The sequence below is a fragment of the Megalops cyprinoides genome, chromosome 24 (assembly GCF_013368585.1).
Source record: "Megalops cyprinoides isolate fMegCyp1 chromosome 24, fMegCyp1.pri, whole genome shotgun sequence".
Lineage (NCBI taxonomy): Eukaryota > Metazoa > Chordata > Actinopteri > Elopiformes > Megalopidae > Megalops > Megalops cyprinoides.
Window position 1 is genome coordinate 18,549,382 of NC_050606.1, and position 18,789 is coordinate 18,568,170.

Consider the following 18,789-nt stretch of genomic DNA (forward strand, 5'->3'; position numbering starts at 1 on the left):
ATATTAAGGCAATTTCAGTTGACTCAGTGACTAATATGTGTGGAAACTATAAAATTGGAAGGTGAGGTGAATTTCTGGAATTTTCTCTCTGGTTGCATTTATGTTTTTGCTGTTTTTTTCCATCCTGTGCAACTCTCTGTTGGAATTTCTAATTGCACTTTAGGCTTGTCTCACCCCAGCAACCTCTGCAGTCATGCACTGAGGAAAGAGGAGTGAAATCCTCTGATAAACTCACACACAGCCAATGGTTATGTTTAACACTTCAAGCCCCATGATGCACCACAGCGAAGTGGGCACTACTCCCACTGAGGTCATCTGAGCAACTCGCAAGTGGCTGATGAGCCATCGCCTGAGATCGGTGAGCTGAGGAGACCCTTCCAAGCAAGCCCACTCCCCACCATGGCAGAATGAAGCCATCTTGTTCCACTGCTATCATCTGATGTCACGGCTGGGACCAAACTCAGACCATAGACGCTAACATGCTTTTCATCATGTTACAGTATTTATCAAGGCTAGCTTGTGTCTCTGATTTTTCACATGTTATCCATTTGCACAGCAAGACAGTTTACTAAAGCAATTTAAGTTCCATTCTCAAGGCTACAACAACTATGCCTCTCTGAGGATTCAAACCTGCACCCTTACTATTACCGGTACTGAACCATTGTGCCACACTAGTGACATTTAGAAAAATGACAATAGTATGTGTCTTAAAACCATTTTAAATATCTTATCTTGCTAAATGGGTAAATTTTCTGTCAAGAGGGTTTTGGAGAAGAAAGCAGGGATTCTGACTGGGTAACAAAAATGGCTTTCAAGCCACAGCGACAAGTGAAAGAGACACATCTCCTCTCATCCACCACCAAAAGTCTTCGATGCCCCCCCCCCCCACCCCCAGCAATGGGTTGGTATGGCCCGGCGCCAAGGTGAGACAGTGTCAGAGCTGCTGTCAGAGTGCCTGGTAGCGACCGGCGTGTGAGCTTTTCCCCTGGGGGAGAGGCAGGAGGATGCGGCAATGACAGCCTGGCCTGTGTGCTCTGCGTTAGATAGGGTTTAATCAGCTCTCCCAGGCCACACACATTCCCTGCCAGTTCAGCTCCATTAACTTCTCAACCTCTCACTGCCTGTCTGACTCTCTCTTTCTCGCTCTCTCTCTCATTCTCTTTCTTTCTCTCTGTCTCTCTCTCTCTCTCTGTCTCTCTCTCTCTCTCTCTCTCTCTCTCTCTCTCTCTCTCTCTCCATCTCCTGTTGCAGAAGTCGAGCCATGGATCCATAGGTTCAGGGCAGAAGGCACGGTGGACTATTCCCAGCTGACCTTTGACCCCGGACACGAGGAGCTGATTGTAGGAGCCAGGTGACTAGTGCCCCTCTCTCTTTGCAAAATGTGATATTGATTTCTGAAATTTGAGTGCCCTGAAATTTCCCACAGTTATTTTCATTGTACTTTTGTTTTTTTCACCTTGATAAAGTGCTCATAACATTTTATAATGGATATAACTTTGTCTTGTTTACACGTGTCAGAGCTGTGATAATTCAACACTGCAGAAATCCAGTTGAATCAGTTTTCCTGATAAACCTTGCCTGAAAAGGTTGCTTTCATAATCAGCTAAGAGTAAGTTCCCTGCAGGTCACACAAGTTGTTAAACAGTAATTCAGATGAAATATGTGAAAGGTTTGTGCATGTGTTATAATTCTTTAAGGGATTCCCTTCATCGTCCCAGCTTTAGAAATATGAGTGTACAGTACCTACAAAAGAAATTCAGACTTCATTCATTCTGTTTTGCAAAGTCATCATCAAAGCTGATGCAATGAGTACCCAGAGGTTGTTGCTGTTATTAATATTTATGATGTGTGACCAGAAAGAAGCTACATATGTATAAGCAACCAAAAGCCACTCGATTTTACTCCACTTTGATGAGTGGATTTCAGTGTAGTCGTGTATGCCATGTCCTTGACCAGCTCCATTGCCTTATTTACACTTGATAGAAGACGACTGGAAGGATTTCTGGATGCCTACCATGTCAATGCCTGCTAAAACAGGCAGATTTTTTCCCTCAGTAGTAAAGATGAAACCCCTTTTTTATTCATTCTTTAGCCATTTTCGTTTTGTTTTAACAAGAGATAAGGGAAAGCATAAGAGAAGCATTGTGAAAGATGACTACAAGAGTTCAGTCTGTGTATTTTTCCCCTCTGTACTGTCAAGCTTCAAGAAGCACTTTACCAACAGAGAGCCTCCGTTGACAGAAAGGATACATTTAAAAGCTAGTTTTTTTTGCTTGAGAAGCCGAATGAAGTCGATTGTGAAATCTGTCCCCTGACGATAAACTGAAAAAGCATCTTTCATATAAACCTCTTAAAGACAAGCAAAAACATACTTTCAGAATAAAACAGTCACCATTTTGATGACCCTTAATATTAAGTATCATTATAATGTAATCACTTCAAGGTTGAAAAAGTTTGCAACCTCAAAAAGTAACCAAGGCAATCCCAGGTCACAGATTGCTGGAGATGTTTGTGGTTCTCATCCCATTCCTTCTTAATCACATTTGATCATTTATGCTGAATTAATGCTGGCGACCTTGTACTGAAGCATTAATTACTTGAAAATATGTGTCAGATGTGCAGTAGTTAAACAGTAGTTATTATGCATTTACGCTGGAGGATTTCCTGCTTAAAAGCTGGCATGGCTTCCCTCTCCAGGACGGCAGCTGTTTGAATGGTGATGGGCAGAGGGTGGACTTGATGCTAATGGTCTCTGTCGACACCATCAGCTGTAATTTAGCGCTCTCAGCATTGCCCCGCAGCGACGCGGCCCCTTTTCCGCTCTGAGTAATTTTCTCAAAGGGGACTGGCTGACCGCTAAAGATCTCGCAGTTTCAGTCACTCGCTACTAATAGCCTCGGTTGTCAGCGCAGGTTCTATTACAATGAACATGCGAGATATCCGGGATTTTAAGAGAGGGGAAAGCAGAGACAGATTTGAGGGAGACGGCGCTGTAGGACTGGGTAATGTATTTTATATTGAAGTAGAGGGAGGCCAGTGGGGGCAACAGGAGAACATGCTGGGCCTGACTAAATTAACTTTATGAAAAAAACGCTGAAGGGGGAGAAGGGGGGACTTTTAACTGATAAGGGCATTCCATTTGTGTTTCAGTACAATGTCTGTTTCCTGTTTCACAGGGTAAATTGGAGACATTTTTCATTTACGTCAGGGATGGAAATGGAAACGGAAATGACAAAAAAAGCTTTAATACGAAAACTAATCAGAGGAAGGAAGCGTGTGCTTAAATTACTCAGATTTGAGGACAGTGCTCTGCAGTTGCATTGAATGAAGGCCTTTGTGTCATTGGGGTTTAAAAGCTTGTTTTGGCTTATTTGTGGAACGCTGATAAGGTAGATGGGGATGCCTCAGAGCAGAAATGCCTGCTCCTGGTTTCATGAGGAGTTTCAGAGGGGGAGAATGTACACACCTACTGATATACACCAAATACACAGTCCACACCCTCTCTAATCTCCCCATATCTAAGCTTCTGCCCAGGTCTCTAACCAGTTTATAGCCATTTTATCAATGAATGAAGGACTACATATTGAGATGCCTTGTGGGAAATGTAGTGTTGGGACTCATTTAATCTGTCAGGCAGAGGGGTGGAGAAATCAGAGAGGTACATTTCCATCTCCCTAGCAGGCCTATTAGCAATATAGTCCACCAATTTTTGAGTGCATGATTTAATGAAATTCGACTGCTTCATTCATTGATTGGCAATGACATTGTATTGTCCTTCTAAAAATAAAAGAGGAAAGGGTTAAATCATGGCCAGATCTATTTGCAGCTATCATGATGCCAAACTAGTGGTGTAGTGGTAAAAAACAGATGGGTAAATTATACAAAAGTCAGAGGCCAAGATGAGCATTATGGACCAATTGGCTGATTTTTTTGCATTTTGACTTTTTGACTTCTCTTTTTTTGGATGGTGGTAAGGAGATTTCAGGGGGGTACTCTATGGGGAACAGTAGATCTTTTTTATTGGATATTTATTGGATTGGATAGGTAGCAGTATGTCCTGAAAGTTGTTCTGGCAGGGAGTATTGAATTCATTTAAATTTACTCAAGATGTGACCGAAATAGTTCGACTCAATGTACTTCGCAGTAGTTTTACTCGACTCAATATACTTTGAAGTAGTTAAAGCTTTAGCAATGGCACCATAATAATCTAAGTCTAAGAAGCCTTTCTCATTTGAGCACCCCACATGGAGCTAGCTAGCTACATTTTAATTGAACGTTTGTGTACAATGTTCCTGGCTGACTGGATGAAGCATGCTTCTAGTTTCTGGGCTATTGGGACAGTCTGTTTATGTACCAGTTATATAATCCAGTACAATCACGTACCCACACACACACACGCGCACATATGCACACAGGCACATTCACACACACAAACACAGACGCACACACACACACTTACACACAGCCTATATGTATTTCAGTTGCAGGAAAGGCAATCAGAAAGGAAAAAGAGGAGAAATATTGAAAGTGCGTCCATGTCCAATCTCCATAATCTGCAGAAACATCATACATATGTATAATTTTTCTCTCTTTCAGAAACCACCTCTTCAGACTGAGTTTGGAGGACTTGTCATTGATTCAGGTCTGAACTAACTCTCTCTCTCTCCCTCTCTCTCTCAGTTTATTTCTATTCAGATTTGTTTTATTGCGAGGTCCATACACTGTAAGGTATTGTCTAAACAAGTAAGTTGTGAAAAGAAACAGTTAACACAGTAACAATGATAATTCATAAATAATACTGACAGTTTCAGTCCTTTCATATCAATGTGACATGCTGCTAATATGAGGCAGCCATTCCAACTTTGTTATTAATTTGTATTTTGGAGTAGGGAGGAATATTTCAAACCTGTAAACATAAATATCTGCTAATTTTGAGTATTTTTCACTATGTAGGAGGTCATACAGTGGTGTATCCATCAAGCACCACCTCATCTGTCTCACATTGACAACATGACCTTTCGTCCTTTGGCCTACATGTGCTTTTTATATATCAGTCTACGTATCTCAATATAACAGCCAGGCTGTGACCACTGAGCCAGTATTTGGGGTGGATCTATTTCTGCTTAGTATCTCTGACTCCGAAGAAATAATCAGCTAGCATGTAGTCATGTTTAAGGACCTGATAGAAGTCAACTTTCTTTTGTGTTTGTCCCAGTGTTCCACAGAGTGTTTGGTTTGCATCATAGTATTTTGCTTCTATCTCTTTCTCTTCCTCTCTCTCCTCTTTCTCTCTCTCTCCCTCTCTTTCTCTCCTTCTCTGACTGTCTCTCTCTATCTCTGTCTCCTTTTCTCTCTTCTTCTGCTTGTTCTTCCTTGTACTTGTCAGACAAGTAGGACAAGAGGAGATGTTGTAGGTGTACTCTGAAACTACCAATTTGGTTGCAAATTACAGAGGTGCCAGGTTGGCAGAAGTGAAGCTAGTGTCAGCTGACTCACACTTAGAAAAGAATGGATGCTGTGGTGCTACCTCAGACTCTGAAGGTCACATTTACAACCACAGCTTGGATTGGCAAATGCTACACTGGCTCTGCACTCAGTTGTGGGTTGGGTTAGGTGAGTTGGGGTGGCATTACATTAGAATTTAGATTTAAAAATAGTGCAGTCATTTCTGGTGTGATAAAAAAAGATCTGGATTCCTGCATGCTGATTGATTGATTAACAAATCCACTTAAATGAAAAGAAATGCTTTAATGCTTGTGTGGCTTAATACAAAAACTTTAAAAGATCACGTGAAATGCTATCCAAATTATATAGCTGTCAAGGTCCACCAATTTTTGTACATATTTCACATAGTGTCTATGAGAATTTACACTTTGTTTTAATGTGATTATTGAAATATATGCAAATATATGTAAAGGAAAATTCTTTTCAAAGTGTGCTTAAGATGTAATTAAAATATAGGCAGATGGATAGATATCAGATTTAATCTCAATAGCATTGCAGAGTTAAGTCATATTGTTAAAAATAATTCATGTATTCCAGAAAACACCAGGGTCACGTTTATTCACACCTCTGTAATAATTATTTTGCAGATCCTCCCGTGGCGTGGATTGCATTTGTAAAATGTTCCCTGTAGTGTTATGGAAGGCTCTGGCACTTCGAAGGGGAACCTTTTACCATTTCGCCAAACAGAATTCCTCTAGGTCTTTTAGATCTCCTTTCCTGAGTTCAAACCACAAATATTTGATTGAGTTTGGTTATTAGGATTGAGATGGCTAAGTTAGTTTTTTTTTTTTTTTTCCTAAACACAAATTTCACCCTTTTGCGTTAAAGATAATACGGATGTGTGTGTCAGTTTTCATTTAATCAAACCACGAGACAAGCTAACAGGTCAGATCCAGCATGGCGAGTTCAGGTTGCCCCATTCGAATGGTACATTTTGATACTTTGTATCCTGAAACCTAGTTTGTTTTAGAGGTCTCAGACTGTTTTCTTTTAATTTACAGTTTTGGTTTATAGCCTTCTAAATGACTTATTTCACAGTCATGGTGGCAAGACACACTCTTCCTGGCAGGGTTGTTAGCCTTAAATTTCTTGGTACTAGGATGTGGTATTTGGCTTTTTATGAATTCCTTTATGGCCATATCCCAGCCTGTGGAAATCAATGACCGCTTGCCTGCAATTTTCAGAGGGCTGTCTGACCTTACCCGTGTTGAGGTGTGCGACTGATGAATCTCTTCTATGTGATATCTGTTTTTACACTCCAGGTAATACTGTATAGGCCATGGTACAGTTCCAGAAGCTTCCATTGGATTTCCAAAAGGCAGAATGTTGGTCCATATTTGTTTTGTTGGAATTTATTTATAATTTTAGGTAAAGCTCTGACTAAATGTGACTGTTGGGTTTTCTGGGGTAATTCATTATCTGTTAGCTCTGTGCTTTGCTAAAATTTGTATAGGGAACAATTCATAACAAAGCAATGAATCGTATCGAACTCCAGCAAAAACAGCATTGTCTAGCTGCAAGTCATTTCCCTGTCTTTTTGAAGTAGAAATATCAAATGGAACGACCAAAGGAATAATGAATTTTCTTCAGATTTGTTTGCATTTTTATTTCTGGTACTCATTAATATGATGTGACGCTTAAACTTTCATTTACATTGTAGAAAAGCAGGTTTGCTTCCTGGTAAAAGAAAATACAAAACTCCCAACCAAAAATATTTTTATTCTTATGCTGATGCGCATGCCCATGTGTGTTTGTATGGGTATATGTGTGTGTGCATGCATGTTTGCATATGTGTGTGCGTGTGTGTGTGTATATGTATTTGTGTGTGTGTGTGTGTGTGTGCGTGTATTTGCGTGTGTGTGTCTGTGTGTGTGCATGCATGTTTGCATGTGTGTGTGTATGTATTTGTGTGTGTGTGTGTGTGTGTGTGTGTGTGTGTGTGCGTGTGTGTGTGTCTGTGTGTGTGTGTGTGTGTGCGTACATGTTCTTTGTTATTATGAGACCTGTTTGTCTTGATAAAGGGAAATTCCCCAAGCCAAGGTCTTCTACAATGTCTGTAGCTTCCAACTGGCCGTTAGATTGCCTGTCTGTGTCCGTGCTGTGTCCCATCTGCTCCTCTCCCCCCTCTGATGGCCCCTAGCACAGGGATTTAGGGTTCTGATGAGGGCCAGGCACCCAGATCAAAAAGTAAACATTTTTCTGCAGCGCTATTTGTTGCCAGATTTACACTACTTTCACATCAAATAAAAGGCCTGGGCGACCCTTGAAATGACCCCGAAACTTTCTCAAGGGTGCCAACGGTCGTTCTCTGAAGAATCATCTTGGGTTTGCCTTATAGTTATCATTTCTCATGTATATCTCAATGGAGTGTGAAATTCTGATTTTTACTGGAAATAGGGTACATTTTTGGAAAATGTGCCCCAGGGATTTAGCTGGGCAAAGAGGTACACACTTAGTAGTGGAAAGCCCTTAGAAGGCTCATCTTTTAGCGCTTGAGTTGTCCAACCAATGTTTTTTCCCTGGGTTTACTTTTACCCTTGGGAATAGGGTATAGATGTCTTTTAAACACAGACCTCTAAAGGGAAACTGGTGGATCAGCCAGGAAACCTTCTCTTTGTCCTGTCTTATCATGCAGAAAAAAAACCATTTATTTGAAATGCAAGAGTGCCAACTTTATCTCAGATTAATTTCATGTAGAGGTCGTTAGTAAATGATCAGAATGAGTAATCTGAAGAAATTGCAATTCATAGTGATGAAGAGAGAAAACAGGCATCTCTAAGGAAATGTTGGCTTTGCATTTTACTATTAGGATTTTAGATAAGCAAGGCAAAATCTTTATCTGAAAAGGTTTATACTGGCATAGAACAAAATTAATGTCTGTGTTTCTGTTGTTGTTGCTATATTTAATAGGGCTAAAACCTCAAATAACAGCTTAAATTTAACACTGGAATATCACTCTAATTATTTCATATTAGTAAAAATGCCTCATTTTAAATCCAGATTTATGACCTAGCAGCAATAACAATAAATTGCATGTTATTCAGACAAGTAAGAATTCAAAGATATTTTGTGCATAGCAGTAATTTCTCTGGAATGGAGACATTTTACAGCACAATTAGACATGAAATGTTTGAGTCTTAATATAGAAACAAGAAGCACAAGAACCTAAAGAGATAAAGGTGGGAAATCAATGTTTGCCTTACCTGAACAGTGCTGTTAAACCAAATTAAACTTCAATATTTCTGTTTGACTGTGCCAACTCTCTGCAAGATAAACAAAGGAAAAGCAGGCGTGATAAATATGTAGAATCATAATTGTATATTCAAAATGAGGTGTAATATGACCGTCTCCAACCTAGATATTCACCCCCACTCCCATGACCCCACCTGTTGGCTTCCCTTCCTCCACACACGCATACACACTGTACATACACACTATCCCCAGATAGGAGAGGTGGTTTCTGCTCCAGTCTGGCTCTGCAGGTGTTTCTGTCATGGATGTTGAGTCCTGTTCGCCTCAGCTGAATCTGCTGCTGCAGTGCTCGGACTCCCGCTGCCCACGATGGCAGTGACTAGCTGTCCTGGAGGATGCCTGTGTGCTCCCGGACACCTCAGACCATCTCCCTCCGCACCTCTGAGGACTGCATAAGCAGGCTCCGGCCTCCGCGGTCTGCTCAAACCCAGCCCGGAATCCTGGTGCAGTCTGTGGCTCATCGATTGGAGGACGCAGGGCTGTATTGGAATTGCAGACCATGTTGTCTGAAAGAATAAAAATGCACAGACACTACGCGGTGCATTGGGAAGCAGGGATGGCCAGTTAGTTTTCACCCTTTTGTACCAAAGTTCTAAAATATTCCAACTGCCACCCAGCGTGACTTATTTTATGCTATGTAGCCCATGTGTTCCGTTACATAGTTCGTTATGTTTTAATTAGCGTTCTCATAGTTTTCACTGCTGCACTTGCTATACTTCTATATTTGTTATACTACTAAATCACTGTTTCCTCAAAGGTAATGTTAGCTAGAATTTTTCTGATTTTTCCAATCTAGTGTTCTAATCACACCAGTGTGACTGTACATGCGAAAGAGCTGATCACACCAGTTTCACTGTACACGCGAAAGCGGGTAATCACAGCGGTTTGACCATATGTGCAAAAGGGTTAAAGAGGGAAGGCTCTCGCTTGTCTTGAAAAGGATAAGTTTTCTGACCCTGCTTTTGCTGACTGAAAGCTTGTCCAAAACTGGTAAAGGTCATCCATTGGTTCCCATTTCCTGCTCCTGGGGCTAATGTGACAGCTTCACCTTTGTGTACTTCTTGTTCAGTTATTTTAACATGCACTACATCTTTTTAACAAAGCTATTAGACTATAACTTAATTATTTGAGAGAGATTAGAGATTGGGTTTTAACTTAAAACCTTTTGTGATAGGTAAATTTACTTAATGTGAGGTGGACAAAGGAAGAGTTTCCATGTATGATGCAATCAGCTGAAGTGATATTAGCTGCTGGTGGGTGTTTCCTGTTTAAATCGGCAAGCGTTCTTGTTAACTGTGCAAAACCATCAAAAGCAGTTTCGGGATAAATATCATAGGTAAGGTCTGTTCCTCCTCTATTTGTCACCGTTTGAACAGGAGGCTGAACAGAGAGAGGAACAGGCTGTGCTTGTAATTGGACGTGATTGGGCGTAATTGGCTAATGGGAGTGATTTCAGCTGATGGCCCATTCATGCGCAAGTGGCCTTCAATTGAGTCAAGGCATCGCTCTGGTTCTTGTAGCTCGACAGCTGGCAATGATTGTGTGCCGTATTGCGCAGAAGAAAGCCACTGCGATCTCTGTAGTCAATTTCATCAATTTCGTCAATCCCCGTCCTAGACATTATTGGACATGATTGAGTGGGAAATCATCTGGATGGTAAAGTACATTTCGGAAAAAAAACAGAGTTCTTGACAACTGCGCCTACTTCCAGACTTCTGGTAGTAGAGAACACTCTGACACAGACATCAGATTGCTACTGGCTGCCTGTGGTGTTTTTTACTGATTTTCCTTTTCTGTTTGTATGAAAAGTACAATTCGTTCCCTCTGCGTTTGATTGGAGCTCCGTGGTAAGAGTCGGGCCTGGTGTCTGGGGAGGCCCTGTGATGGAGTCCAGAGGCCTGCAGCAATGCAGGTACACCGCTGTGGCCTCTCTCAGCCCGGTGGCCCTCATGGATGGAGTGTCCTGTATAAATAGGCTGGGTCCCCAGTTCCACACACCTGCCCACTCGCTTGTCCAGCAACACCTCACTCAGGCGTGCCAGCTCACACACACGCACACATACACGCACACACACACACACACATAGACTAGATGTACCATGGAGGAGCTTGTCATGTTGATGTAAAGTATACAAATGTTCATGAAGAAGAGCAATGGTTGTCATTTTCACTGTTTTCAGTGCGATTAAATACTCTGAATACTTTTGTTCTTGTCCATAAGACTGAAAGCATCCAGGTATTTTATTTGTAATTATAAAAAAACATATTTCAGTTCAATGATATCAGTAAAAACTTGCTTTTCACTGAAAATTGCTATATAATAAAGTATATTCTGATATTAAGACAAAACTGATCAACAGGACTAACTGGTGTCCGAAAACGGGCTAAAAATACTGTTTTGATGAACCTGCACAACATCTTGTGCCATACATTCATCAACTGTTGATTATTCCTCTCATCAAGAAACCTTTTGTTGAGTGCAAATCTGGAGAAAATGTGCTGACCCAGCAGAAATCGACTTGAAACTTCTAGGCGCTCATAAGCAAAAAATTATCACTGATAAGTGTGGTCGACAAGACCTGTCATTATGTAAGCATACGGTTTTAGCATGGATGCACCAAGGTTTGAACATGCTGAAGCCCCTCCTTGTTTTCTGGATTACCTGCAGATAGACTAGGTTGTCAGCCTCCATCATTCACAGCTTGGTATTGCCCCTGTATTCCTGTCTCTTTGTCTTTAAAGACACTTTAGGGAGCTTTTTTGAACTGCGTAAGAGCAGAATTGCCATTGCCAAAACTGCCATTTTAGTCACGATATACTGTATTGGCTGTACTGTGTGTCCCTGGTGAAACTGGTTTGGAAATCAATCTGCAGATGGCAAGGTATCAGGTAGTCATGTTTTTCTTTTTGGTCATGAAAAACCGAGCAGGCTGAGGTCTGTGGAAAATTAACTTTCAAACATTTTATGAAACTTCAGTTTAAAGGCTTTATATTCAGTAGGAATGTGGCAGGTTAAGATGACGGATATGTCAGCTCCTGTATACATTTTTCCATATATTTTATACTGAATCAGTCAATTTAAGAACATTTCTAATGCATTATTGAGACTAGATCAGAATAGAACAGTATGGAACAGAATCTACAGAGAGGGATATTTGTCTTGCCACATTCAGTCACTGAATTTGTTTGGATTAATAGACGACAGAGTAATTTCCTTTATTTATGCGTCTGAATAATGCCTCCCGTAGGGAAATGGATTTTCCGATATATTCGAAGCAGTGATGTGCAACCCGTGCCTGTCTAAAAGCTCAATAGCATAAAAAATGTAACTTTCTTTCAATCCTTGATTAACACCTTGCGTGTTGAAAGGAGTATGCGCTTGCAGCCTCTGTGCCGAGTTCGCAGCTGACGCAGGTCTGAATATGGTTAGCGGCGTCCTGGTTGTGTGTCATTTCATCAGGTACACTTTGTACTCACGCTGTAAGAGAGTCACTCTGGATAAGAGCACCCGCTTAATGAGAATGAAATGAGAGACAATTGCCTTCCGTCCGTTGCGTTGGTTGTTGTTAGTGCAGATGTTGTGACCCGCAAATGGAAAGTGTGACATGAAAATGTTTTTTTTTCCCTCTGGGCAGGGGGTGCACTGGCAGAGCGATGAGTTCACCAAGGCAGCCTGCTTCAGTCGGGGGAAGTCAGAGGTGAGCCAATCATGTGCCTGAGCCACACCAGCTCTACAAGCACCTGACTGTTTTGCATCTGAAAACCCCTTAGGATATGAGCTGAGCCTCGGGTCCTTTAGTACTTGGGTTCAGGTGGACCTGGGAAGTCCTTGAGTTCATGTGTGCATGTAATTACCGTATTAACTAATTTCGCTTCATTCCCTTGACTGCGGAACTCTTTATGTTAAATGAGGAATGAAATTGCTTTAATTTCTTAGCGTGCTTTAAAAATAGATCTCAAAACATACAGATTCAATTTCGCACATTTCTTTTGGTATTCTAACAGTGGATCTTTTTGTTTGGCTCACAAAGGGGTTGATAACAGTCATGCTATACTGTAAACGCAGTTCATTTAAAAAACATTGACCAGATATAACAAGAGAGCAGAAAGCCAGGTGCTTAAGGGAAAAAATGACAACTGTTTTTGAGATTGTAAATAGAAAACAACAGAAGAAGAGGACTGAGCAGTGAATATGGTGACTTGTGGTAAGTGACTTGTGGGTCACCGATCATCTCTCCTGCTCCTTTAATCTGGCTAGTTCCTGATGAACCTAACAAACTCTCATCATTTCTTCCTCTCTCTCTCTCTCACTCTGCCCGTCTCTCTCTTTCTCGTTCTCTCTTCCCCTCCGTCTCTGTGCAGGAGGAGTGCCAAAATTACATCCGTGTCCTACTCGTTAACGGGGACAGGCTGTTCACCTGTGGGACCAATGCGTTCACCCCCATTTGCACCAACCGCACGGTAATGGCGATATCTTGCTCTAATTTTCACCATCCTGCTCTAGACAGGCTGTTGGAGATGAATCTAGTGTTGTAGCAGAGGCATCAGTACAGTGTATGTGACTGAAACAGCCCTATTTAACAAGAGTTTTGAGAGTCATCAATGTTGGACTTTTATCATTATTGAGACATTTCACTCACCCTGACAGTGTTCATGTTTTGCTTTATTTACTTTGATATCGGCTATGATTACAGATTATAAAGCCACAGAGCCCATTACCTGTGTAGTGTAGGCCAATCTCACAAATAAGGAGCCTTTGTTGAGATCTGTTAGTGAATGCATCTGTCTGAAAGGCTTTCCCTCAGTGATTTTCCATTGATCAGAAAGACTGCGATTAGCGTCACAAATTGACGGTTTCAAGAGGTACGTCTCGCTGCTTTGACATTTAAATGGGAGCATTCCAGGAAACGGCTGAGACAAATTAGAGGGCCGATCCCTGTCACCTTTGGAAAGCCAAGAGTGCTCGTGTGACATATTTCTTCAGGGGTGTCTATTCATCATTTTGATAAGGGACTGATAGATTTAAATAAGGGTCAGAGTGACTTTCACACTCAGGTGTGCAGTTCGGCACATCAAAAAAACATCGAATGTTATTTATGGCTTCAGACAGCTATTGCGGTGTAGAAACCACAGCTTATAGGACAAAACTGAAAATGAATATGTATACTGTGTGTTAGCATATGTTATGCGCAGTTTAAAAGGATGTACAATAACAAGCAGGTGAATTAATTAGTAGCATACATCAGCAAGAATAAGGGCAGCAATATCTCCAAAGACTGGATGTAAAAGAAATGGATAAAAGGAATTCATATCAGTAATTCAGAAAAAACTGAGCCGTTTTCTACTGTAGTGTCCATTAAAAGAAATGTAAGGCTACCGATACAGTGGCAACCCTGCCAGGAAGAAGATGCCAGTGTTTTTTGTCACGAACGTTTTTGATGCAGATGGCTTGGGAAGCCACTGGAAATACAAAGGCAACAGATTGTCATAACAAACTGCCATCTTCAGGATGCAAGGTGTCAGAAAGTACCCTTCAAGGGGCTCCCGAGTGGCGCAGACAGTTGAGGTGCTTGGAACAGACTAAGCCCTACGGTTTAGTTTTGAACATGGCCGTGTCATCTGCCGACAATGAATTGGAGCCCATAGCAACAGAACAGCTTGGCTTCGCCCCGCTGGGGGTAGAGGTGGGGAAGTTGGCCCGGGTCCCTGCATCACGTTGCTCTCAACACTCTGTGACTTCTTGGGGCACCTGTGGGGTGATCAGACAGCATCAGAGAGAAGTACCTATTGCATTTTGCTCTGCCTCCCGGTGTATTTTGGGACTTGTAGTGCAGAAAGTAGTTGGGCATGTGCACATATTGGACAATTGCATTTGCCTTGCTCTAAGGCAAATCCAGTGGTTTTCACCGTGGGACAAGTCTAATACACTGTTAGGTCCCAAACTCAGATCTTCAGTTACCACCTGCAAGTCTAGGATTCCCACTTCAAAGACAAAGTTTATCCACCAATGCAGCGTAGGGGAGAGTGCCTCAGCCACAAGCCAGACGAGTATTTCAGAATGATAGTTTTAAAGCATGATATTTATAGCAAGTAAAGTACCCAGCCCACACCACTCAACAGCCAATGTGGCAGCCTTATCTTATTTATTATTGCTATTCCTCTGCGTTGCTCAAGATGTCCTTGGAACTGCATCTGGCTGTTTCCAGAGGATGAACAGCAGCTCCCTGGGCTGAGTATGTTGGATATTGTTGTAAGTTTAGCTTGGAGTTATGCATAGCATCAAGCATATGTAGAAAAATGAGTTAACCCTGTCGGTACTGAACACTGTTTCGTAACAAGGGGGGAGAAAGGCAACACATTTTAAGGTACCATTCAGTTTTGCCTGCATGAATGTGGTATTGTGGAGGGAAGGCCTCCTTGAAGGTAAACCAGAAGAGAGGGAACTAGGAGTTTGTTGAACTACATCAGAATCACAGTATGAGGTATGTCTTGCGGTCAAATGAAACAAAACTTGAGCTCTTCTGGACACAGTCAACGCGGTTTTGTTTGGCGTAAAAATGGTGATGGAGCCCTTGTTAAGACAGATGCAGTAATGAACTTCAACACATTCCATGACATTTTGGCCCAAAGCTTTTTGGCAGAAAAATGGACATTCTAACTTGAAAATGATCCAAAGAAAGTATCCTAATTATCAAAGAAATGGTTAACTGAGTACAAAATACATACTCTCAACTGGCTCAACTCAATCTCTAGACCTCAATCCAATTGAACAATTGTGGTACAAATTCAAGAAAGCAGTTCACAACTGAAAACCAAGCAATCTTAAAGACCTGTACCAATCCTGGTTAAAAAGCCCCCTGCCGGTGCCAAAAACTTACAACGCACCACAAGAGGCATCATGTCAGGATAATCCATGTAAGAAGAGAATTTACAAAACAATAAGTACAAGGGAGTAAATGTGGCCCTTGTGATATCTGGATTAAAATGATTCATTTGTGAAATATATGACTTTGTTCTCTGCAGTGCTAGTAAGATTAAAGTATAACATAAAGATATATAGAGAGAAAAATATTTGATACATTTTTTCTTGTTATATCGCTTTTCCTAAGTAATCAGGTGTGAATAAATACCAAAGGCGCTCTATATGTATAAGATATATTTGTTTTGGAGGTCACGTTGACAGCATTTTGGTCGTGAAATACCACTGATAACAGGAACCAGGAAACGGATCATCTCAATAAAAGCGGAGTGAATAATGTTGCTCTGTGCACCTTGGCATTATGGGTAATAAAGCTGGCTCCTGAAAGAGCCGGGTGTCCCGGCAGTAAAGTCAACCACTGTGTCACACCAGCGCAGCTGCGCTCGTCCTACAAAAAGGACGACTTTCAGCCGTTTTGATATGCAGGGTAGACGCTGGGTCCTGGACTCTGAATCCTTAAACTCTGCACTGATGTGAGGAGAGCTCTGCAGACTGCGGCACATGGCATACAGGAGTCTGGAGGGAAGCGATCCTGTGAGCCTCTTCCAAAAAGGAGGTGTCGCTTCAAACAAAAAGATCTTTCACTCAGGGGTTTGCGCTTAAACACTGAACAGTGAAATGCTGAATCTGTTTTTTGTCAAGCTAGCTGAAATGAAATAAAACCGAATTTCTCTGGGGTTCACTTTCAAAGACTTTCTCCAGAAAAAAAGAGATGAATTTCAAGCTCCAATCAGATATCTTAGATAGAAATGATGGTTGGAGGTAGAGTGCTGACAGCTCGGTATTTTAGGGGACGGGACCCCTGGTGCGGATGCTGTAATGATGTAATGCTGAAGCAGGCAGAGCGGGTGTTATTCATCTTTTAACGGCCGTGTCGTTGTGCTCTCTCGCCCCCGGCCTCCCAGCTCACGAACCTGACAGAGATCCACGAGCAGATCAGTGGCATGGCGCGGTGCCCCTACAGCCCCAGGCACAACTCCACCGTCCTGCTGACCAAAGGCGGGGAGCTGTACGCCGCCACCGCCATGGACTTCTCGGGCCGTGACCCCGCCATCTACCGCAGCCTGGGGGCGCTGCCCCCGCTCCGCACCGCCCAGTACAACTCCAAGTGGCTGAATGGTGAGGGCGTGGGGGGAGGCTGGGCACTGCAGGAGGAGGAGGTGGGGTCAGGATGGGGCTTAATATAGGTGGGGCTCTGTGTTGAAAGGGGGTGTGGTCTGTGTGAGTGGGTGGGGTTTGGGGAGGGAGGGGAGGAGCAATGGGTGGGAAAAGGGGGTAAGGGGTATTTGTTGTGTTGAGGTTGGGGGGTGGCTGGGCATGTTACTGGAGCTAAAAAAGTTACCTAGATCCAATTTCACCTACATCCTAGCAACATGACTGGATCAATCTCGAAAGGTAGAACTGGGAAGGGGGGGGGGGTGATGGAGGAATGGCAGTAACCTCCAATCATTAAACACTCACGCTCTCAAGTTGTGTGAAAAAATGCATACAAAAGGCATCTTTATTGAAAATCTTTGCAGAGCTGACCTCTGCATCTTAATAAATGGTGTCTGACTGAACCAAATAAAAGTACCAACACAGCCAAGGTCTTAAGGACAAGCGCTGCTACTGGGATAAGGTCACATGGGATAAAGTCACACCCTCATTAACACATGACATTCTCCATAGTGAGTTACAGGGAGACAGAGTTATTAATATGATAATGTTAATACTGATAGAAAATAGCCACCAAGGTGCATTTCAGTAATGTCTGGGGCTATTTTTAGCATCAAATTTAACATGAGTTCCAGTTTCAGCCAGAGCACTTACGATACATTACAGATGTCCTCAGAACACACTGAAAGGGGACCGACTGCAGCGCTGTTGTCTGAAAAACGCAAAGGGTTTTTATTGTATCCATTCATGTGTATCTAATTACATTCGAAATTAAATCGAAGTTTTCTTGTAAAAGAAAAACAAGAAGTCCTCAAATGAACACCAGCTAAAGAGTTTGGTTGGAAGTACCAAGTTAATGACCCTTACAATGACTATTTCTTCCTTTATCACCCTAAGTTTGGAACTGCCATTTGTGCATTAAGCTTGACACAACATCCACAAAGTACCCAGCACTCACGCAGGTGGCAGGAGCATGTGAAATGCAATACTCTACTACAAGTCCCATAATTCAGCAGTAGTGAAGAGGATGAGAAATGCCACCCTGACATCATCTGGGGAACCCACAGGAGCCTGGTGAGCTGCACAGTTCCAAAAGTGGTGTCATGAGGAGTTGACATAGCTCACCCTTCCCTGGCAGAATGAAGCCAGTTGTGGGCAGGCTCCTGGTTGTTATCGGCAAATGACACAGCTCAGACTTGAACCAAGGACTGTAGGACTCAACCTCTACTTGGAAGAAGCACGTATACAGACCGAGCCAGTCAGGAGGCCAAACACACACTTTCCCAGGCTTTTATTTTGCTACTGAACAACCCCAATGTGAATGAGTTCTTCTGACCACTTGATGACCACCTTACTAAAATAAAAGCTAGCCCATGTATCTAATGTGAGCAAAAGCTGTAACCCTGACTATGAAAGGAAAAAAGCCCCTTGAAAGCTGTCATCTGGGATGATCTGATATTGTCTTTAGAGACTTACTTTTCATTTCACTCCACCTAAAATCTTTTTATACTGTCAAAGCTTGAGGCTAATCTTAAGGCAAGATCATTACTACTTAATCCCGAGAGTCTATTTAAAATTTATTTTATGGGGCATTGGGAAGTAGTGTGGAGTGGTGGTTAAATATTTAGGCATATAACCAGAATGTTGTGGGTCCAGGTCCTGGATTGATTACAACTGTTTTGGCCTTGAGTAAGGTAATTAACCTGAAATGCTTTAGTAAGTTATCTAGATGATATAAAGACATTAAGGATGAACCTGCACAAGTGCGTTATTAATTTTCTCAGCAGATTCCTGTCACATGTGACTTATGATTGAATGATATGACATTCTCATATTTCCATTTGAACATCGGGATAACCACTACACCTGACAGCCACAGAACATATTTATCAACCTCT

The 18,789-nt window shown here is 42.0% G+C and overlaps 1 protein-coding gene across 4 annotated transcripts in view; it reads left to right on the forward strand.

The window, feature by feature from the left end:
• Window positions 1-18,789, forward strand: part of LOC118771118 (semaphorin-5A-like) — a 67,496-nt gene that overhangs the window by 20,202 nt on the left and 28,505 nt on the right. For all 4 annotated transcript variants that reach the window (XR_005004600.1, XM_036519000.1, XM_036519002.1 and 1 more), the window contains exons 3-7: window positions 1,252-1,351; window positions 4,597-4,642; window positions 12,393-12,455; window positions 13,120-13,218; window positions 16,642-16,855. Coding sequence is in view for 3 of the 4 variants with exons in the window: in XM_036519000.1 (XP_036374893.1) it covers window positions 1,252-1,351; window positions 4,597-4,642; window positions 12,393-12,455; window positions 13,120-13,218; window positions 16,642-16,855 (522 nt within the window). In the remaining variant the exon portion in view is untranslated. The remainder of the gene's footprint in view (window positions 1-1,251; window positions 1,352-4,596; window positions 4,643-12,392; window positions 12,456-13,119; window positions 13,219-16,641; window positions 16,856-18,789) is intronic.